The 17631-nt window shown below is 31.5% G+C and overlaps 1 protein-coding gene across 2 annotated transcripts in view; it reads left to right on the forward strand.

Annotated features, from left to right (window-relative positions):
- LOC129803900 (mid1-interacting protein 1-like) overlaps positions 1-17631 on the forward strand; it is a 79018-nt gene that overhangs the window by 29392 nt on the left and 31995 nt on the right. Inside the window, exon 1 of one of the 2 annotated variants that reach the window (XM_055850777.1) lies at positions 14561-15674. The exons of the other annotated variant lie outside the window; for it this stretch is intronic. Within the exon in view, the coding sequence (XP_055706752.1) occupies positions 15631-15674 (44 nt within the window). The 5' untranslated portion in view covers positions 14561-15630. Of the gene's footprint in view, positions 1-14560; positions 15675-17631 lie in introns of those variants that run through there. 2 annotated transcript variants of the gene reach the window in all.

A 17631-nucleotide genomic window follows, 5' to 3' on the forward strand; every position in this document is an offset into this window, starting at 1 on the left:
ACCATCTCTACATTTGTCAAAAATTATGAAAATTATAATTATTATTTCCATGAAAATAAAATATTTCAGAAATACTGAAAAAAAAATCCACAGAAATTTCGCGTACTTTGAGTGTTTTCTGCTGGTGATCCTTTTGAAAAGGGTCGTCAAAGTGAACCTTTCAAAGGATCAAAATTTGACACCTTTGTAAAAGGTCAATATGATCCTTCATAGAAAGATCGAAATAAACCTTTTGGAAGGGTGGATCATATTTGACCCCCCGAAATAGGTGTGTCCTATTTTTTCTCGGCAAGGTACTTTACATCGCCATCTAAATTAAAATATCAACAAGTATTCACTGCGCAGACGATGTAGTACATTCCTTATAAATATTGAAAATTAGAAACTAAAAGCTTTTAGTTTACCATAGCCTTAAAAGGGGCGTGACTTTAAATTTTTTTTGTGGGCGGGGCTTTTTATGTAGGAAAACAATGTCTTCTTGTACGCAAAAAGGAAAGTTCTTATAGAAAGTAAAATTTATGCAGCAAAATAAATATCTTTTAAAACGAATTTATTTAAATTTTCTGCGTTCCAAACTCAACAGAAACTTAATACTTGTAAGATGCTCTTAACACGTAATATTTACCAACATCAAGAAAATATAAAAAATAAATAATCAATTGCAAAACATTTTAAACATGAAAAAAAGAGAATAATAAAATGATATTTAAAATAATAATGAAAACTTAATCTATTGTCAATTTAATGCTATTCTTCCTTATATCATTAAAAAAAAAGATAAAAAAAGAGAATGTGGAAAACTAATTGAGAAAAGAAAATCATTAAAAGAATTTATCTCCTGGAGCTGAGAGAATGAAAGTAGTAAGAAGGTCAAAACCTTTATTGATTCTTGTGAAAAAATAGTCTATCGTTGAAAAAAATCGTTAACTCTTCTATAATATATATTTATATACACCCCCATATAAATATAATATATGTATTTGTTGAAATATGTACTTGATGATAGGATGAAAAAAAAAGAAAATTGGAGTTTCCTTCTCTCTTGAAGAGAGAAAATAATTGTATAAGAATTTCTCTTCCTTCAACAAGAAAAACAGAATCTTTTACAAAATGTAGAAAAAACTTTCTCTGTAATGCCATAATCATCTAAATGGGACCCAAATGTTATTCTTTCACTCTTCATTCATTTATTTATTGCTATTCATCCAGCATAATGCATCTTTCTGAATAGATATAGAAAAAGTTTTGACACACGATTAATGATCAATTTCAAATTGGACATTGCATTTGTTGCAATTCTTCAATATTAAAAGCAATCTTGGATAAATGGAATTCCTCTTTAAATATTTAAGCATCATTTGATATAATTAAGCCACGTGTGCTATTCTTATCCCAAAACCTAATTATCCAACTCGTGATAATCTCTATCCAAAATATTTTTCAGCTTCTATTGTCTTCATCTCGAAAGAAAGAAAGAAAAAGCAAAAAAACCTTAAGGAATTTTTCAAAGTAACTAAAAATCAAATACATTTTGAAATTTTACATAATTAACTTGCTGCCGTGTTGGCAACTTTGAGAACATAATTAATGGGTGAGAATAAACAAAAACAATTTCTGCGGACAAAAAAAAACATGGCGGAAAAAACATCGGTCGGACAGTGACTGAATTTCAAACATTGGGGATTGCATATTCATGATAAATGTCATGATAATGAATCCGTTGTGTGCTAAATGATCCTGCATTTATTTCGTATTTATTTCCCTTAACACGCGCCCAACGTGTGTGCAAATCACAGAAAAGAAAACAACGCTTCAAAACTTGGAAAAAAGAAGAAAATGAAGACTTCGATGGCGCAAAACATTGTTTTTGACCCTCCTACTTAACCTCTCTTATTTTTCTTTAGAAAAAATAACCTTATATACTGAATCAAGATATAAGACAATATTGTTTGGATCCTTTGTTGCTTACCTTTTACGTGGAATTGTGACAAAGCGTTACTATCTATTTGCATTTTTCCAACTAAGACCACTAACATTCTTCAGCATTCCTTCACCTTTTCACAGAAAAAAAAAACATTTTCCACATCTTAGATAAAAAAAACGAGTTATCAATATCCCTTTTTCCTTATTTAGCCAAGACGCTTAAATGACATGTGAGGTTATGTTTGATCCGATATTACAAAAATGTCGTATTTTTTTTTAAATTTGATTATTTGAGAGACAAATAATAAAGCTTGAATGTTTTTATTACTAGTTTAAGTTCCAGTTTTCATTAATAAGTTATAAATCCTAACCTCTAACTAAAGCATTTAGACATTTAGAGCTTCATTTCCTATTTGGTTTGTAGGTTTTATTTTAAAATTCTGCAGTATTGTTCTATCTAACCTCAAAAAGTCACTTTTGAAGCTACAGTGCCCGCTTTGTAATCCGGATGATTGGGAGACAAAATGACAGATGTCCGCTTCATGATCCGGATGGATTTTTTGAATTTGTTCAACGTCTCGAAAATATAATACAAAATTTTTCTATAGAATTAGAATAAAACTTTTAAAGAAGACTAAAAAGACATAATTGGAGAAGTCCGCGAAGTCTATTCTATTATACTTCATTTATTAAACAAAAACATCACAGGATAGTTCATTTTTATTGCTGAACAAGCATGCATGCATAACCTCAAAAATATTTTAAATGTAACCGTCGAAAACTTGTCCGGATAACGGCGATCAGGATTAGAAAGCGGGCACTGTAACTTCAATTATCTAGAAGACAAATTCACTTATTTTGTGCTTTTAATTATGTAAACTCTTATACTTTGATTAATTCAGAGGGGAAGGGTCAGACTTGGTTCGCAAAAAAAATATAAACAAACTTGAATTTCGTAAATATAATTTGTCATTAATTTTATGATTTTTTGATAATCAATATTTATAAGTTCTAGGTATTGTTTACTCCAAGTTTTGAGGGTTAAATCTAGGTCATTTACTGAATAAATTAAACTTTATTAAATTAACAACATTAAAAGCACAATATAGCATTACACAGTAATAACAATTAGATACCAGGGTATGGATATGATTTTCTTATTTGGCTCAAAATACATTCCGCATTGTGAGGTTATGTTGAACATAACCTTTAAGAACCATTCAAACCAATCGAAGAAAGTTAATTATTCTCTGAATATGCACCAATTTATTGCTTACATATTTGTTTGAGAGATAAAATATAATTTATTAGAGTTTGATGTTTTTTCAAAGTCTTCTCTTATTCCAAAATACAGTAGACTCTCACTGAATCGGCTCTTTTTCAATCGGGCGACAAATTTTGTTGACAATTTTCACGTTTAATTATGAAACTAATTTACTCAAATTCGCTGTAGTTCTTCCTATTTTATCGTGATTCTTTATAATTGAGCGCTTTTTGTGGAATTTACAAAGGCTTTGACGTCCAAATCTATCGATAAACCGGATGACATTTTGCCCCAAATGCCCAATTGAGAGAGAGTCTACTGTAAGTTCCATTCACTTAATAGCCAAGCTACTATTTGAGATTCAAATCTGGGGTGAACTAACATCTTTAGTTTGATTATAAAGAAATTGTCACTGTTAAAGAAAAATAAATTTCAATTTGCACGAAATTTTGTCAATGTTCGAAGAATTAAGATTCATTTTCGAATTTAGAAACTAAATTATCGCGAAAAATTAAGAAAATTTATTATATATACCGTCGTTGCGGGTGACTTTGCACTCGGGGGGTGACTTTGCACTCTGCTGTTCGTGAGAGTTTGAACAATTCTAGCACTTATTGATGGTCTTCGCCGATCCGGTCTACCATGTCAAAGTATATAGGGATATGTTAAGTACCAAGTAAGGTACAATGATCCTCAAAAGGATTCTTGTAGTTTCAGTAATAGTTAATGAAATCCTAGTATAGATATTTTGTCAAAAAACGACTCCGCGAAAAAGTTATCTGAAGATGCAATTCCAAAATCGATTTCAGAGAAGTAAATTGCCCAAATCTATTCTAAATTTATCTGGCTAGAATAATCCACTTCGATTTTGTTCATTATTTTTAGTAAATTCCTTTTTTTCACTTTAGTCTTCCTAAGAACGCATGATTTATATTATAAAATTGCATATAATGGACTTTCTTAAGCTTTATTATAGAAGTATTTGGCCAAAAATTATCCAATTTTTTTCATAACTTAAGATAAAATGACCGAGATCTACAAGATGGTGTGGTCGCCATCTTGATTTGACAATTCTGTCCGCCATTTTGAATAACTGTCAAAACAAAAAACTTATCCGATTGAGCTGAAATTTTAGTATGTTCTGGCTGATGTCAAGACCTTTTCAGAACATATATAAAATCCGACCTAGGTCAAGCGATTGTCTGGATACTGGGGCTCTAAGTTCAAAATTTTGACATTTTCATTAATACAGAACTACGGAGAGCTTCTTTTATCGAAACCATCACAAAGAAGGCAGTATTATCTTTAGGCGATGAGATCTAAATAACAAACAAAAAGAAAAGTAATGTTTTTCTTTATAACAGCATATTATTTGAAGATATGAAAAACTTTTGCAAAGATGAAAAAATAAAAAAATAAATAAATGCACTTTTCATTTATTTTTTTTAATTATGTAAGAGTAAATAAATATATAAAATAAAAGCCTCAACCATTTCTAATGGTAACTGATGCATTTCGTTTAGGTTTTAAAATTCAGGATTAGAAAATAAAGATCGCCAAAATATGAATATTTCAAATTTTTAAACTTTGAGCCTCTGTATCAAGGTAAATACTTGACGTAGACCGGAACATAGATACGTTCTGAAAAGGTCTTGATATCAGCTACGACATACTAAAATTTCAACCCAATCGAACCGGTTTTAGATTTTGACAGTTATTCAAAATGGCGGACAGAAACGTCAAATCAAGATGGCGATCATGTCATCTTGTAGATCTCGTGCATCTTACCCTTAGATGTGAAGATCTTCATTGTCGTCTATTATCAGAAATTGTTGATTTTTTAGTATTTATTAAAAAGTGCAAAGTCACCCGCACCTTATCCCCAGTGCAAGCCTTTTTTCTTGATTTTTTTAAACATAGTAAAATTTTATAAAATTAATGCTAGTGGCACAAAATCCATTCATTAACAACTGAATACAAATAATTTTACTCAAAAACCCCCATCCACTTTTAGAGGGCAAAGTTGAAAAACAGCGAAAAAACGTGCAAAGTCACCCGCAACGACGGTACCACATTTCTCTCGTTGTGTCATAACCTTCCCGATTTGAGAGGTCTTCGGTTGATTTTTTTCTGATTTTTTTACTCAGTGATTATAAAGAAATTTAATAATGATGAGTGTAAAATCTCAGTTTTTCAATTAACTGCCAATTAGTATCAAAAATGCTTTCTGACCGTTTTTATCACCTTAATAGTCTGTCATCTAAAATATCTCATTTTCTTGTAATATTTGAAAAAGACGTCTTTGCTTTTTTGCATTTTCTGTCCTTTTTTTATTTCGAGGAAGCTAAAAATAAGTCACATAATTATTTGTTTTTGCCACTTTGCCATCAAAAACCATAAAATGAGGTTAGATTGACCGTCAAATGTTACTCCGAATTTCTTTGGGACAAATGGGACAAGATAAATAAAATACAATTTGATACGGAAAACCACTTATATGGAAACCACTTTAGAATAAATATTTACATTTACAGTTGGAGTTTAATTTTCCAACAGAATAAAATGCAAATATAAATCTATTTGCACAAAATATAACTGATGCTCGAAAAATTGAAACTCAATTTCGAAATGTCAAATTAAATTTTCGCAGAAAGTTCAATCTTAGCGCAATACTTTAAGAACTAAAGAATTACTCAATCAGTGATTATGAGAGGAATTATAATGGAACAAGAACATTAGGCTCATCATTGCTTTGGTTTTTTTCCTAATAACAAAATGAGGACTGACACTTGAAACACTTCAAATTTCGAACAGAAATTATTTCAGCCATTACACGGAAAGAACGTGAAATAAAAATGTATTTCTTTGGCTTTCGAAACCGATCTTTGATTTTTTTTTAAATCCCTGCACTAAATTATGCAATTAAGGGTTTAGAAAATATTAAAATGTGGGAAACCTTCAAAATATAGTCAAGATAAACCGGATTCGAAAAGTACATTAAAATCTCTATAAGAAATTGTAATTTTGAAATTGAAATATAAAGGAAGTGTTAGCAGTTTATTTGGAAAAGGTATAAAACCCTTAAAATTACTACTTTTAAAATTATTATTACGATAATAACGAAATCTATAATTGATTTTTATCAAATAGAATAATTTTATCGAATAGGAACCTATCAAATGGTTTTATTTGTCTCGTATATTACAAAACTGTTGGTAAAAATCAATCTAAATGTGAATTTTTAACATTTTTTTTCTTAACTCAAATGTCCTGTTCTACACAGCTCTCTCCGATACACGGCACTTCGATATATCCGACTGACAGCTGTCAACCACTGACGGTTGATAACTTCAAAACGTTTTTCACGAAACATGCAGCTTATCGAGCATGAATTGAAAAATTGTCACTTTTTCAAAGCATTTGATGCTTAATTGTGGTACAAAATGAAACATAAGCGCACCATCGAAGAAAATTCTGTTGCTTTTTTTACAGAAAATAAATTCACACAGCGCAAAATAGAAAAACCGTTAACAAAATTCAAAAAACCCAAATGTCATTTTGTCCCTCCGTCAGCCGGATCGGAGAGAGCTGTGTGTCGTTCTTCGTTAAATCTAACATAACCTCACATCTCAAAAAGCATTTAAGGGAGAATATAAAAATTCTTATAAAATTCACATAACTCCTACCCAAAATGAATCCACCAGAAGCATAAACCAAACCACTTAATAACGTTAGCAAATGAATGATTTTGGAGATGAAAAAAAGGTGTGAAAATTTTCAAATGAAGGAAAAAAATAATTAAAAAGGGGAAAATACGAATGTTAACATTTTTACATCTAGCTAATGAAGATTAAAAAAAAATAAGTGAAAAGATTCACGAGGAAAATGAAATGAAAATATTGATAAAGCACAAATTACGTTTGCGTATGTAAAAATAATAATTAAAAAGAAATATTTGTGATGTTGATGTTTTGATGTACTAATTTTAAGCAATTTTTTTCTAATTCTATTGTCAGATTTATTAAGTGACATTTTTATTTTTGTCTTTGATGTCAAAGGTAAAACAAGATTGAAAAAGAAAACTGTATTTCGTGATTTAACGCTTCAAACTTCCAGGAACTATTTATTGTAAGTTTAACACGAGATGATTAAAAAAAAATAAAATGTAAAAAATAAACAATTTTCTGGCAGTTAGAAAAATACACACACACACATCTCTAAATATTGAAAAATTGTTGACTGAAACTTTTACTGTATTTTAAATATTGTGATTTTAGAATATTTTTTACTTGAGGGGCGGGGAAATAATAAAAGTGTAAAAATAAAATGGTCAGTAATGCAATTAAATTGATTAGTAAAAAATTAAATTGGTCAGAATAACAATTGAAATTAAATAAATAAATTGCATTAATTTGATTTAATTAATTTAATTTAATTAATTTAATTTAAATAACTAGTATTTTGAATCAGAAAATTTATTTCTTACTGATTTTTTTAAAATTTTTTTGACAAAACTTGTTATTCTCAAGGCCTTTTTAATTTTTCTATTTTTTTTTATATTTAACTGATCATTTTTAATTTTTTACTGGCTTAAAGTTAATAAACTACTGACCATTTAATCGCAGCCATAATAAAAGTGAGACTATTGCACACTCTGATGGAGGCATAAAACTTTTTAGTTCACAAATAAACATTTTTCTTCAAATAAGATTAATAAAAAGAAAATAAAACAAAAAAAAAAACATTTATATACCAAAGGATTGATGAAAAAGTCACAATTCATGTTTAATAATACAACTTTTCCATTGTTGATCTTGTACAACCAGCAAAAGCTTGAAAATTAATTAAAGAGGATGATGAAGAAAGAAAAACATTGTATAATACACAAAAAAATCGTTTTAATTTTTCCTGAACAGCGATACTTCTATGAAGTTGATCATCTGGGATGTGGACATTTTTCGCGAATTAAATTTGCAAACTTGAATGATTAGGTACTTACGAGTGCAATAAACAGCTGAGAAGTTCAATATCGAGAGCAAGGTCAAACGATCTAAGCAAAATTAATATTGCATAAAATCCACCTCTGACTTGGTACTTCGAAAATACTTTTATACAATTAATATTCTCTATACTTTTCTCGATCTTGACATTGAACGTGCTAGATAAAAAATTTAATTATTTTAATAATATATTATAGTCGGCTAAATTGTCACAAAAGTTACGATTTCTATTAAAATAACTTTAAAAGTGCCCATACAGACCCAGAAATAAAAAAAATTTGGAAAATTTTAATTTAGATGAGGAGACACAGACCGGTGAATTTTTGGACTCTATAACTTCGCTTACGTAAGTTAGAAAGTGCTATGATTTTTTTCGTTTGATACCGTAGATTCAGGAGACTGCACCTAGGCTTTTTGCAAGTTTTTATTTCTAGCAATGACGGAGAGCTTTTTTTGGTCGAATTTAATAGATCGTATCAATGAAAACAATCTTTAAGTGCTGGAATTAACGAAAAGCTTAAAAAAGTAGGCGAGACCGGGGTAGAATTAGCCACGTATAGTATTAGATAATGGTATCAGTTTGCCTTCGAAGAAATATTGAGGAAACCATTCTTTATTCTAAATATATACTTCCCTTACTATTCATTGCAATATTTATCAGCCTCATACAAAAATTTTTTGTACAAATTATACGCAATCAAAAATTTGATTTGGTGGCTAATTCTATCCCGGTCTCTCCTAATAGTGCAAAGTCAAACTATAACATACCGTAAGTGCGAGTGACTTTAATACCCCCCAGTTTGTAAGTTTTCTATTACTTCTAGAGCTTAAGGATGATCTTTACCGATCCAATCTACCATGTTTGATCGGTAAAGACCACCCTTATTCTCTAGAAATAAAGAAAACCTTACGAACAAGGGGGTGTCAAAGTCTAAGTCACTCGCACTTATGGTACTAAAATTTCCTAACTAGGGTCGGAGGAACGTCTGTTCGACAGGGAACCCCTATTGACACTTTTGTCAAAATGTTGAAAATTAATTAATTAATCTAGTAAAATATAAGTAATATAACGTTTTTTCTGTAATATACCTTTTACTATAAACAGAGATGTTCAAATTTCGTATCACAAATGGTACAGAGTAGGGTGTCAATAGGTGCTGACACAAGTTCTTAAAGTGTCAATAGACGTTACTTTCACCCTACATGCCGTATGGGTTAAACTACTTAACTTAGAATATTGAAACATTTATTTTTTTCGTAATAGTTTCTTGATCGGTGATTTTACAAACCCTCCATGTTCGAAAACGAATCTTTATTTATTTTTTGTTTGTTTGTTTTTGCCTCGTACTGGAAAGGATTATAGGTAATTTTCAGGAATTGTCCATGAGCACCGTTTTTCATCAAAATTACCCTTGAAGTTTCCTTCCTTGCTCACAAAAGTAAAAATGATATTTCATAAAGCATCAAGATCATCAGAATTATTTACTTGCAAAATTCAACATTTAATCGAATTTGCGCCCATTACTTACTTAGGTAGCTGCAATGCCCCTTTAAGAGACCGGGTCTCTCGTACTTACTTCCTCTAGTCCTAGCGACTCTCCGTCAGTTCGTTCTATAAACGTAGCATAGGTCGCTGTCGAAAAGTTCGTCCTATTGAAGGCTCCTTGTGAGTTTTCGTAACAATCTTGCTTTTACGGGAAAGGGTTGTTAGCCCTTCAATCATCACTCTCTAGAACAGAGGTGTGCAAAAACCGTTGAAACCGAATGAACGTCAAAATAAGTTTGTTCAAATAGCGTTTTGACCATTGACGTACAAGTTTCATTTGACGTTTATTCAGTTTCAAACGGTTCTTGCACACATCTGCTCTAGAAGGACCAGACCCCTTGTTAGTTAGTTCCAACTGAGGTTTGTTGCCCAATCTTCTATCACTCACCTGAGTGTACCGGGGTCTATCAGGCATCTAGCCCACTTGGAGGAAAACGTAGAAATTGAGAAGAAGATGCTATGTGTCGCATTACCCAATTACCCCCCATTTAGACCATTCAAAGTTCATAATCCATTACATAATCCAGTACAAAAGATTAACTATAGACAAATAAATTCGTAGGAATATACGAGATATATTGAGTCAGCTTAAATTTAAGATTAGAATACATTAAGTAGAAAAGTATTAAAATACTAAGTACTAAAATATAAATTAAAATACAAAAATTTCTGCAAATTCAAAAAGCGTGCGTTCTGAATTTCCAACATCGAAATTTCGAAAATCTATTTTTGACTAGATCCCAGGTCAAGGTGCATCAAGAGAAGAGCGCTGCCAATTGTTGGAAGAGTTACGGCCTTTGCCAAAAATCAACGCGAATTTTAGACATACCTTACATTGAATTTTTGAAAATTAATTTTTCTATTAAACCCCTTTAGAATGTGGTTGCATAAATTTACAATTACAGAGAAGACCTAGATTTTTCATCTTGGAGGAGCGTGAAATATTTTTCTGCGAAAGGAATTTGGAGTATTACGAGTATTAATTTTGAGGGGGTATCATATTCGTGATCTTAAGTGTATCAAAACATATTTATACACCAATTTAGACCCGATTTGATGTGGTCGAATTTACCCTCAGTCCACAGAAGCCGAAGGATGTATATAAGCATTTGTAAAAGACGGCTGACATTTTTTATATCTCGATTATCCAATATCACGATATTACCTGTCTGAAACAAGGATAGTTCAAAATCTAAAATTAGATCATTAGATTGGCAAGAGTTGCCACTCTGAACTCCCCTATCGCAAATAAATAATATTTAGTACCTACTCATATAAAACAACACGTATATAAAATTTTAGAATTTTTTACTTTCCAAATTTAATTTTTTTTACTTAACATTTTTGAGAAGAATTTCGGTTTGACAGAATGTAGCAGGAAATAGACGGAGACACTGAACCTTTCTTGATTTTCACAATTTTATTCTCTACGACGTTTCGAGGATGGATGTCCTCTTCATCAGGTATCGAATATGGCAGGGAAAATCACGTACAGGTGGGAGTTGTTACACTGCACTTGAACTTTGATCACAAATTGATCCGTGATGTTCACCATTCGACTGGCTGACACAGGTAGAGAATAAAATTGTGAAAATCAAAAAAGGTTCAGTGTCTCCGTCTATTTCCTGTTAGCTTTTTTGATTTTCTTACCTACCATTTTTGCTTTTTTACTTACCATTTTAAATTTTCTTACTTACCATTTTAGATATTTTTACTTACAATTTTTGTTTTTTTCTACTTACCAGTTCTGTTTTTTTTTTCTTATCAGTCTTGATTTTTTTACTTATCATTTTAGATTTTTTTACTTACCAATTTAGACTTTTTTACCTACCATTTTAGATTTTTTTGCTTACCAATTTGATTTTTTTACTTACCATTTCCGATTTTATACTTATCATTCTTGAGTTTTGTACTTATCATTTTTGATTATTTTACTTACCAGTTCTGTTTTTTTCTTACCATATTCTTGATTTTTTTACTTACTATTTTAGATTTTTTTACTTGCCATTTTGATTTATTTACTTACCATTTTCGATTTTTTGCTTACTATTCTTGCGTTTTTTACTTACCATATTTCATTATTTTACTTACCAATTTTTAATTTTTTACTTACCAATTTTTAATTTTTTACTTACCAATTTTCAATTTTTTACTTACCAATTTTGATGTTTTACTTACCAATTTTGTTTTTTACTTACCAATTTTGATGTTTTACTTACCAATTTTGATGTTTTACTTACCAATTTTGAGTTTTTACTTACCAAATTTGCATTTTTTACTTACCATTTTTGATTTTTTTACTTACCATTTTACCAAAATACTTACCATTTTGCTGCAGCCAATTTAGAGGTGTCGAAAATTATAAGTATTAGGTATTGTTCTCCCCGTGAAGATCCAGCAATTTTTTTAACATTGTTTTTAGCAATTATTCTCGTGTTAGAATATTTAGCTAGACGATATTTGACCAGATTGGACTGAAATTATGTTGCCATTTAACTATTTATTTTTTTCGAGTACAAGATGCGGTTCGACCGACGCGTTTTTTTTTTAAAATAAAGATTACTGCGTCATAGTTATAACATTGCAATGATCTTCTGATCCTGCATAGCCCCTAGCTCCCCTAGCAAATAAATTCACAAAGCTACAAATGAGTAGAACAGTAAATAAATGCTTATCCATGATAAATCTTAGAAAAAATACTTTGGCCACTTTATTGGTTAAGTAGTAGAGCGCTCGTTGTACGATCCAAGTGTCCCAGGTTTGATTCTCTTTTAGGACAGAATCACATTGACAGTGCAAGTGCTTACCGTCACTGTCAAAGCCTCACCGTTTTATCTTAATTTACGCATTTTCATTGCAATTCTTTCGCAAGTTCTCGATTACCGTATTACCTTATCTCATACTCGGTGGCACTAGGTGAGAATAATATAAGAAAATTGAATAATATATAAACGGTGAGCAGAAAAAACTGTATGAGTGATTAACCGTACCAGGAGCCTCTTGACATTTCATTTTTCCATACGTTTTTGCATAGAGGCACTGAAGCCTATTGGCAAGTTTTTTTCTAAAGAGAATTGACTTATCAGTCTGATATATTTCGAAATCGTGCATTAAAAGCTATCTAAAAATACATATTTCATAATGTTCGCCGAAATAATACAAGAACTAGAGGCAAATTTGTTTAAGTCGCGGTGCAATATATACAAAAATTTTAAAAGGAAAAGTAAAAAATAGCTTCATTTTTTATTAGGCTTGATAGGCCCCTGACCGTACACTTTTTTTTGCTCACCGTTTATCGAATATTCGTTTTATTTCTTCAATTTTCTTATACAGTAGGCTCTCGCTGATTCGGCTCTTTTAAGATCGGACAACTTTTTAATTCGGGCAGCAATTGAATTTGAGAAAAGTTTGTTGACATTTTTCAAGTTTGACTATGATTCAAATAAAGCAAGTACAGTAGACTCTCGCAAATTCGGCTCTTTTAAGATCGGGCTACTTTTTAATTCGGGCAGCGGTTACATTTGAAAAAAGTTTGTTGTCATTTTTCAAGTTTGATTATAATTATCAAATGAATCAAATATGCTCAAATTTGGCATGGTTTGTCTTAGTTTTGATGTGATTTTGCATTATTGAGGGATTTTCATGCAATTTACGATGTGTAAACTCAATATCTATAATGCACTGCACATGAATAAAAAATCGTTGCATTTCAAAAACTTAGTCGCCCGAATTTCTGTCTAATTCGGCTGACATTTCGGTCCCATATGCCCGAATTTGAGAGATTCTACTGTATGCTCAATTTTGCCATGATTTGTCTTTTTTATGTGATTTTGCATTATTAGGTTTTCATGAAATTTATAATAGAAATGAGCACGTAAACTCAATATAAGCAGGGGCCTATCGACATTTCATTTTTCCATACATTTTTGCATAGAGGCACTGAAGACTATTGGCAAGTTTTTTCCTAAAGAGAATTGACTTATCAGTATGATATATTTCGAAATCGTGCATTAAAAGCTATAAAAATACATATTTCATAATGTTCGCCAAAATTATACAAGAACTACGAGAAAATTTGTTTAAGTCGCGGTGCAATAACTGTAAATTTTTTACAAGGAAAAGTGAAAAAATAGCTTCACTTTTTGGTAGACTTGATGGGCCCCTGATATAAGTATGTAGATCAGAGGTGTGCAAGAACCGTTTGAAACCGAAAAAACGTCAAATAGCTTGTTCGTCAATGGTCAAAACGCTACCTGAGCAAACTTATTTTGACGTTTATTCGGTTTCAACGGTTCTTGCACACCTCTAATGTAGATTAACAAAAAATCGTTGCATTTCAAACAGTTTGACGCCCGAATTTCTCTCTAATTCGTTTGACATTTCGGTCCCAAATGTCCGAATTTGAGAGAGTCTACGTCTCCTGTATTATTTTAACTTACTGCCACAGATAAGATAATACGGTAATTGATAATTGTCGTAAGAATTGCAATGAAAATGAGTAAATTAAGGAAAAACGGTGAGCATTTGACTGACAATGTGAATCTTCCCTTAGCTTATAATTTTTTGGCAATGAAAGTGTCCGAATTGCATTCATTGAGCGTTACTAAACATAATTCAACAAACTTTGCAACAACAACGTCATTGTAAATCGTGTGGTTATGTCGCATTTATCGGGCCTTAAAGGGTTATGTCTAATATAATTGTATTTATTTGAACTTTTGCGATCTTTTGTTGAATTTCTTCCTAATTCGATACGCCATACTTAGTGAGTGCTAGAACGTTCTTATGAGAACTTCTCACTAAATTTTTGACGAAAACAAAGTATCCACTGAAGCATTTTTCTGCTTCATCTTGACATCTTTCTAAAACGAAGTGGTCATTGTGTACTATCAAAAGACACTCTTGTAAACAATAAGTGTGGAATATTTTGTGCCACAAAGTTCTGTACACCAACGCGAATTTCCAACAATGACCTAAAGGATAAATTGGGCAAAAAATTACTGGGAAAACAATTACTAATTTTTTCTGCTGAGTTCTACTTTTCGCACTATATTGACGTCAATAGCTGTGGTGTTTGTATGAAGTGAAATCATGGTCTATAGTTGCAGGTGTTCATCTGGGGGTAATGAAGTGCGGTAGAATTATTTTGGTAAAAGGATTGGTGCTGGGATGATGCGTTGTGCGTTCTGTGGATATTTTCCGCGACCGTTAATTTTGATTCAAATCACCCGCCAATTTGGATTGTCAGCACCGCTGTCCAATCAGCATTCGGTATTTGTGGCCTGACTTTTTTCGGCTTCGGTAGCGGCACCCGAAGTCAGCAGTATAAAAGGGAACGACACACGAATAGCCAGTCAGTTTTCTCCGAACACTCTGTGGCTAAAGATACTCTTGGTGCGTGGGTTTGTTCTCAATGTTGAGTGTTTGATTTTTCTTTTGAGTTTTTCTAGAGAGAAGCGCCTCAATTCACCCAATTTCTGTGTTTGTGAAACAATGTGCAAAGCTATTGCCGTTTATTCGTGTGACACGGATCTAAATTAAAACGGGAAATTACATAAAAATAGCCACTTTTATCCACAAAAATCATCCCTCCTTCTTACGTGTGCGCCCAATTGAGCAATCCCAAAAAAGACCGAGAGAGAAACACCTTTTTCTTTCGAGCCACCAAGTTGCCCAAAAAAACTGAGGAAAAATATTTAGCAGTGTTTTTTTTTTGGCATCAGTGAATTGTTGAAATTTTTGTTAGTCTCAAAACAATAATTCAGTTGGATCACTATTTTTTTTTTGGTGTTTTGTGGAGTGCAATCCCACTTCTGGTATAAAAGAAAATTTTTAATCAACGCGGGACAGTTGACATTTCTTCTCTTCTACTTGGAATCCGGCTGGAGTGACCAAAAATGAATGGATATACAGATTTAACCACCAACATCGAAAACAGCCGGTAAATTTGGGAGCAAAACCCATAAAACATCCATTTTCATTGAAAATTATGCAAAAGTGCGAGGAAAAACGCCCTAAAGTCCGGTATCCGTACGAATACACTCGGAGAAAATGGGTGTGTTATCCTTTAACACTGGCGCATTACACGTCCGCGCATAAGTCCAAACACTAGTATTAGTTACTTCCCCGACGACATAATTTAGATTGAAAAAATTAAAAATGCACATTTTGAACTTTTTTTTGTGAAAATTAGCTATGTTCATTTTTCCGTCAAAAGATTATTATACACAGAAATTAATATAAACTGTCACATCAGTAACTCGAAAAAAATCAAAATTATGGCTTAATTAATAAGAAATGTTTATACAATCGGAGATGCTGCAGCAAACAAATGCTGATACAAAGCAAATGCACTTAGAACACTTTCATTTTGATAGAGAGCCAAGGAGAGAGCTTTTCATATTCGACATTTCGTCTTTATGGCCTCTACACACTAGGAGCAATTTCTTTAAGAATGTAATTTAAAAAAAATTCCCCTATCCTTGTAGGCAGAAACGTTAGAATTTTTTTTAAAAAAGGCAATATTTGACGAAAATTGCTTCTAGTGTGTAGACACCATTAGAGAACTTCATTTCAGAATCCTTTCGTCCTTTAAGGACGATTGGGTCACCCGTGACCCAAAAAAGAAGTTTTCCCTACGGCATTCTAAAGCTGTATTTTGCTCTAAAAAGTTAGAAAAATGATTTTTCCTGACCCTCAATTTTTAACCTTCTCGTCCTTAAAGGCTTAAGCAGGCTACAGACTAGAGGTTTAGCCTAATTCCCGAAAGTCTCAAAATCATAAACACCAAGCTATTTTATTGATTTTTCACTACTTAATTATTCACTTTCCTTGAATAATTCTATCCTAAGTCAAAATTTTTCAAAAAATCTTGCCTGATAATAAATTGGAGAAGTTAAGCCATATGGCTAAGTATTAGGTCTCAAGGCTGTATTAAGTACATTTCGTATTTGAACTTTTCTTCTCAGTATTTTTGCAAAAGCATATCGAAAAATTGATATTATGGTTTTTCACTAAATTTCTTCGAGTTTGAGTTGAGAAATTCCGAATTAGTTATTTTTATGATTTTGTGCAAAATGAATAGAAGAGGATGGGACCAAAGACGAAATCTACCGTAGACGAATTATTCAAATATAAAAGGTTCAAAGATGTATTTAGAATTCCCGAAGTTTAGATCTTTATAAAATAAATCTACTTGATTTTATGCAAAATAGATAAATTAAAATTAATTTTATAAACTTTCCGTTTAATAAATCAAACACGAAAGTTTAAACGACAAATGTTTGTAAAATTACTTAAATGTTGCAAAGGAATCTTAAAAACTGGTACCTAAGAGACGTCTTAATGTAATTATAACCAAAATAATGATTATACTTCCCATGAGTTTCCCACTAAGCCGTCTCTCAGCTTAAGCCGTAAATCTGTTTAGGGTATTAAATCCGTTAAATCTTAAGAGAGATTATAGGATTCTATTCAGGATACTTGCTAAATTCGTATGGCTAAATTTGTCTTTTCCTCAACTTAAAGAGCTCGTGGGGAGAGTTTAAATACAGTAGAAAATATTACTGTTAAGGATTCTTAATCTAAAGTATTACATTCTTAAGACATTCTGCAGTTAAACCAGTTTTTAATTGAATTCGAGTATAGAGTTTATTGGGTTAACATAAGGGACTTAAAACCTAGCCCTTTGCATTTCACAAATCACATCTGACTTTCCATACAATATAATTTATTCTAAAACATTTAAAATACTTAGAAAAGTTAGAGCCTTTGGAAAGGCCAGAGGAAAAATATACAAAAATCGAAATAGGAAAGTTGAATTCGAAATTGACACAAAACATCTTTTCCATTTCAAGTTTGGTAATGAAAGTAAAATTTTGAATGTGTTTTATAGGAAA

Source organism: Phlebotomus papatasi, chromosome 2 (genome assembly GCF_024763615.1).
Source record: "Phlebotomus papatasi isolate M1 chromosome 2, Ppap_2.1, whole genome shotgun sequence".
Taxonomy (NCBI): Eukaryota; Metazoa; Arthropoda; class Insecta; order Diptera; family Psychodidae; genus Phlebotomus; species Phlebotomus papatasi.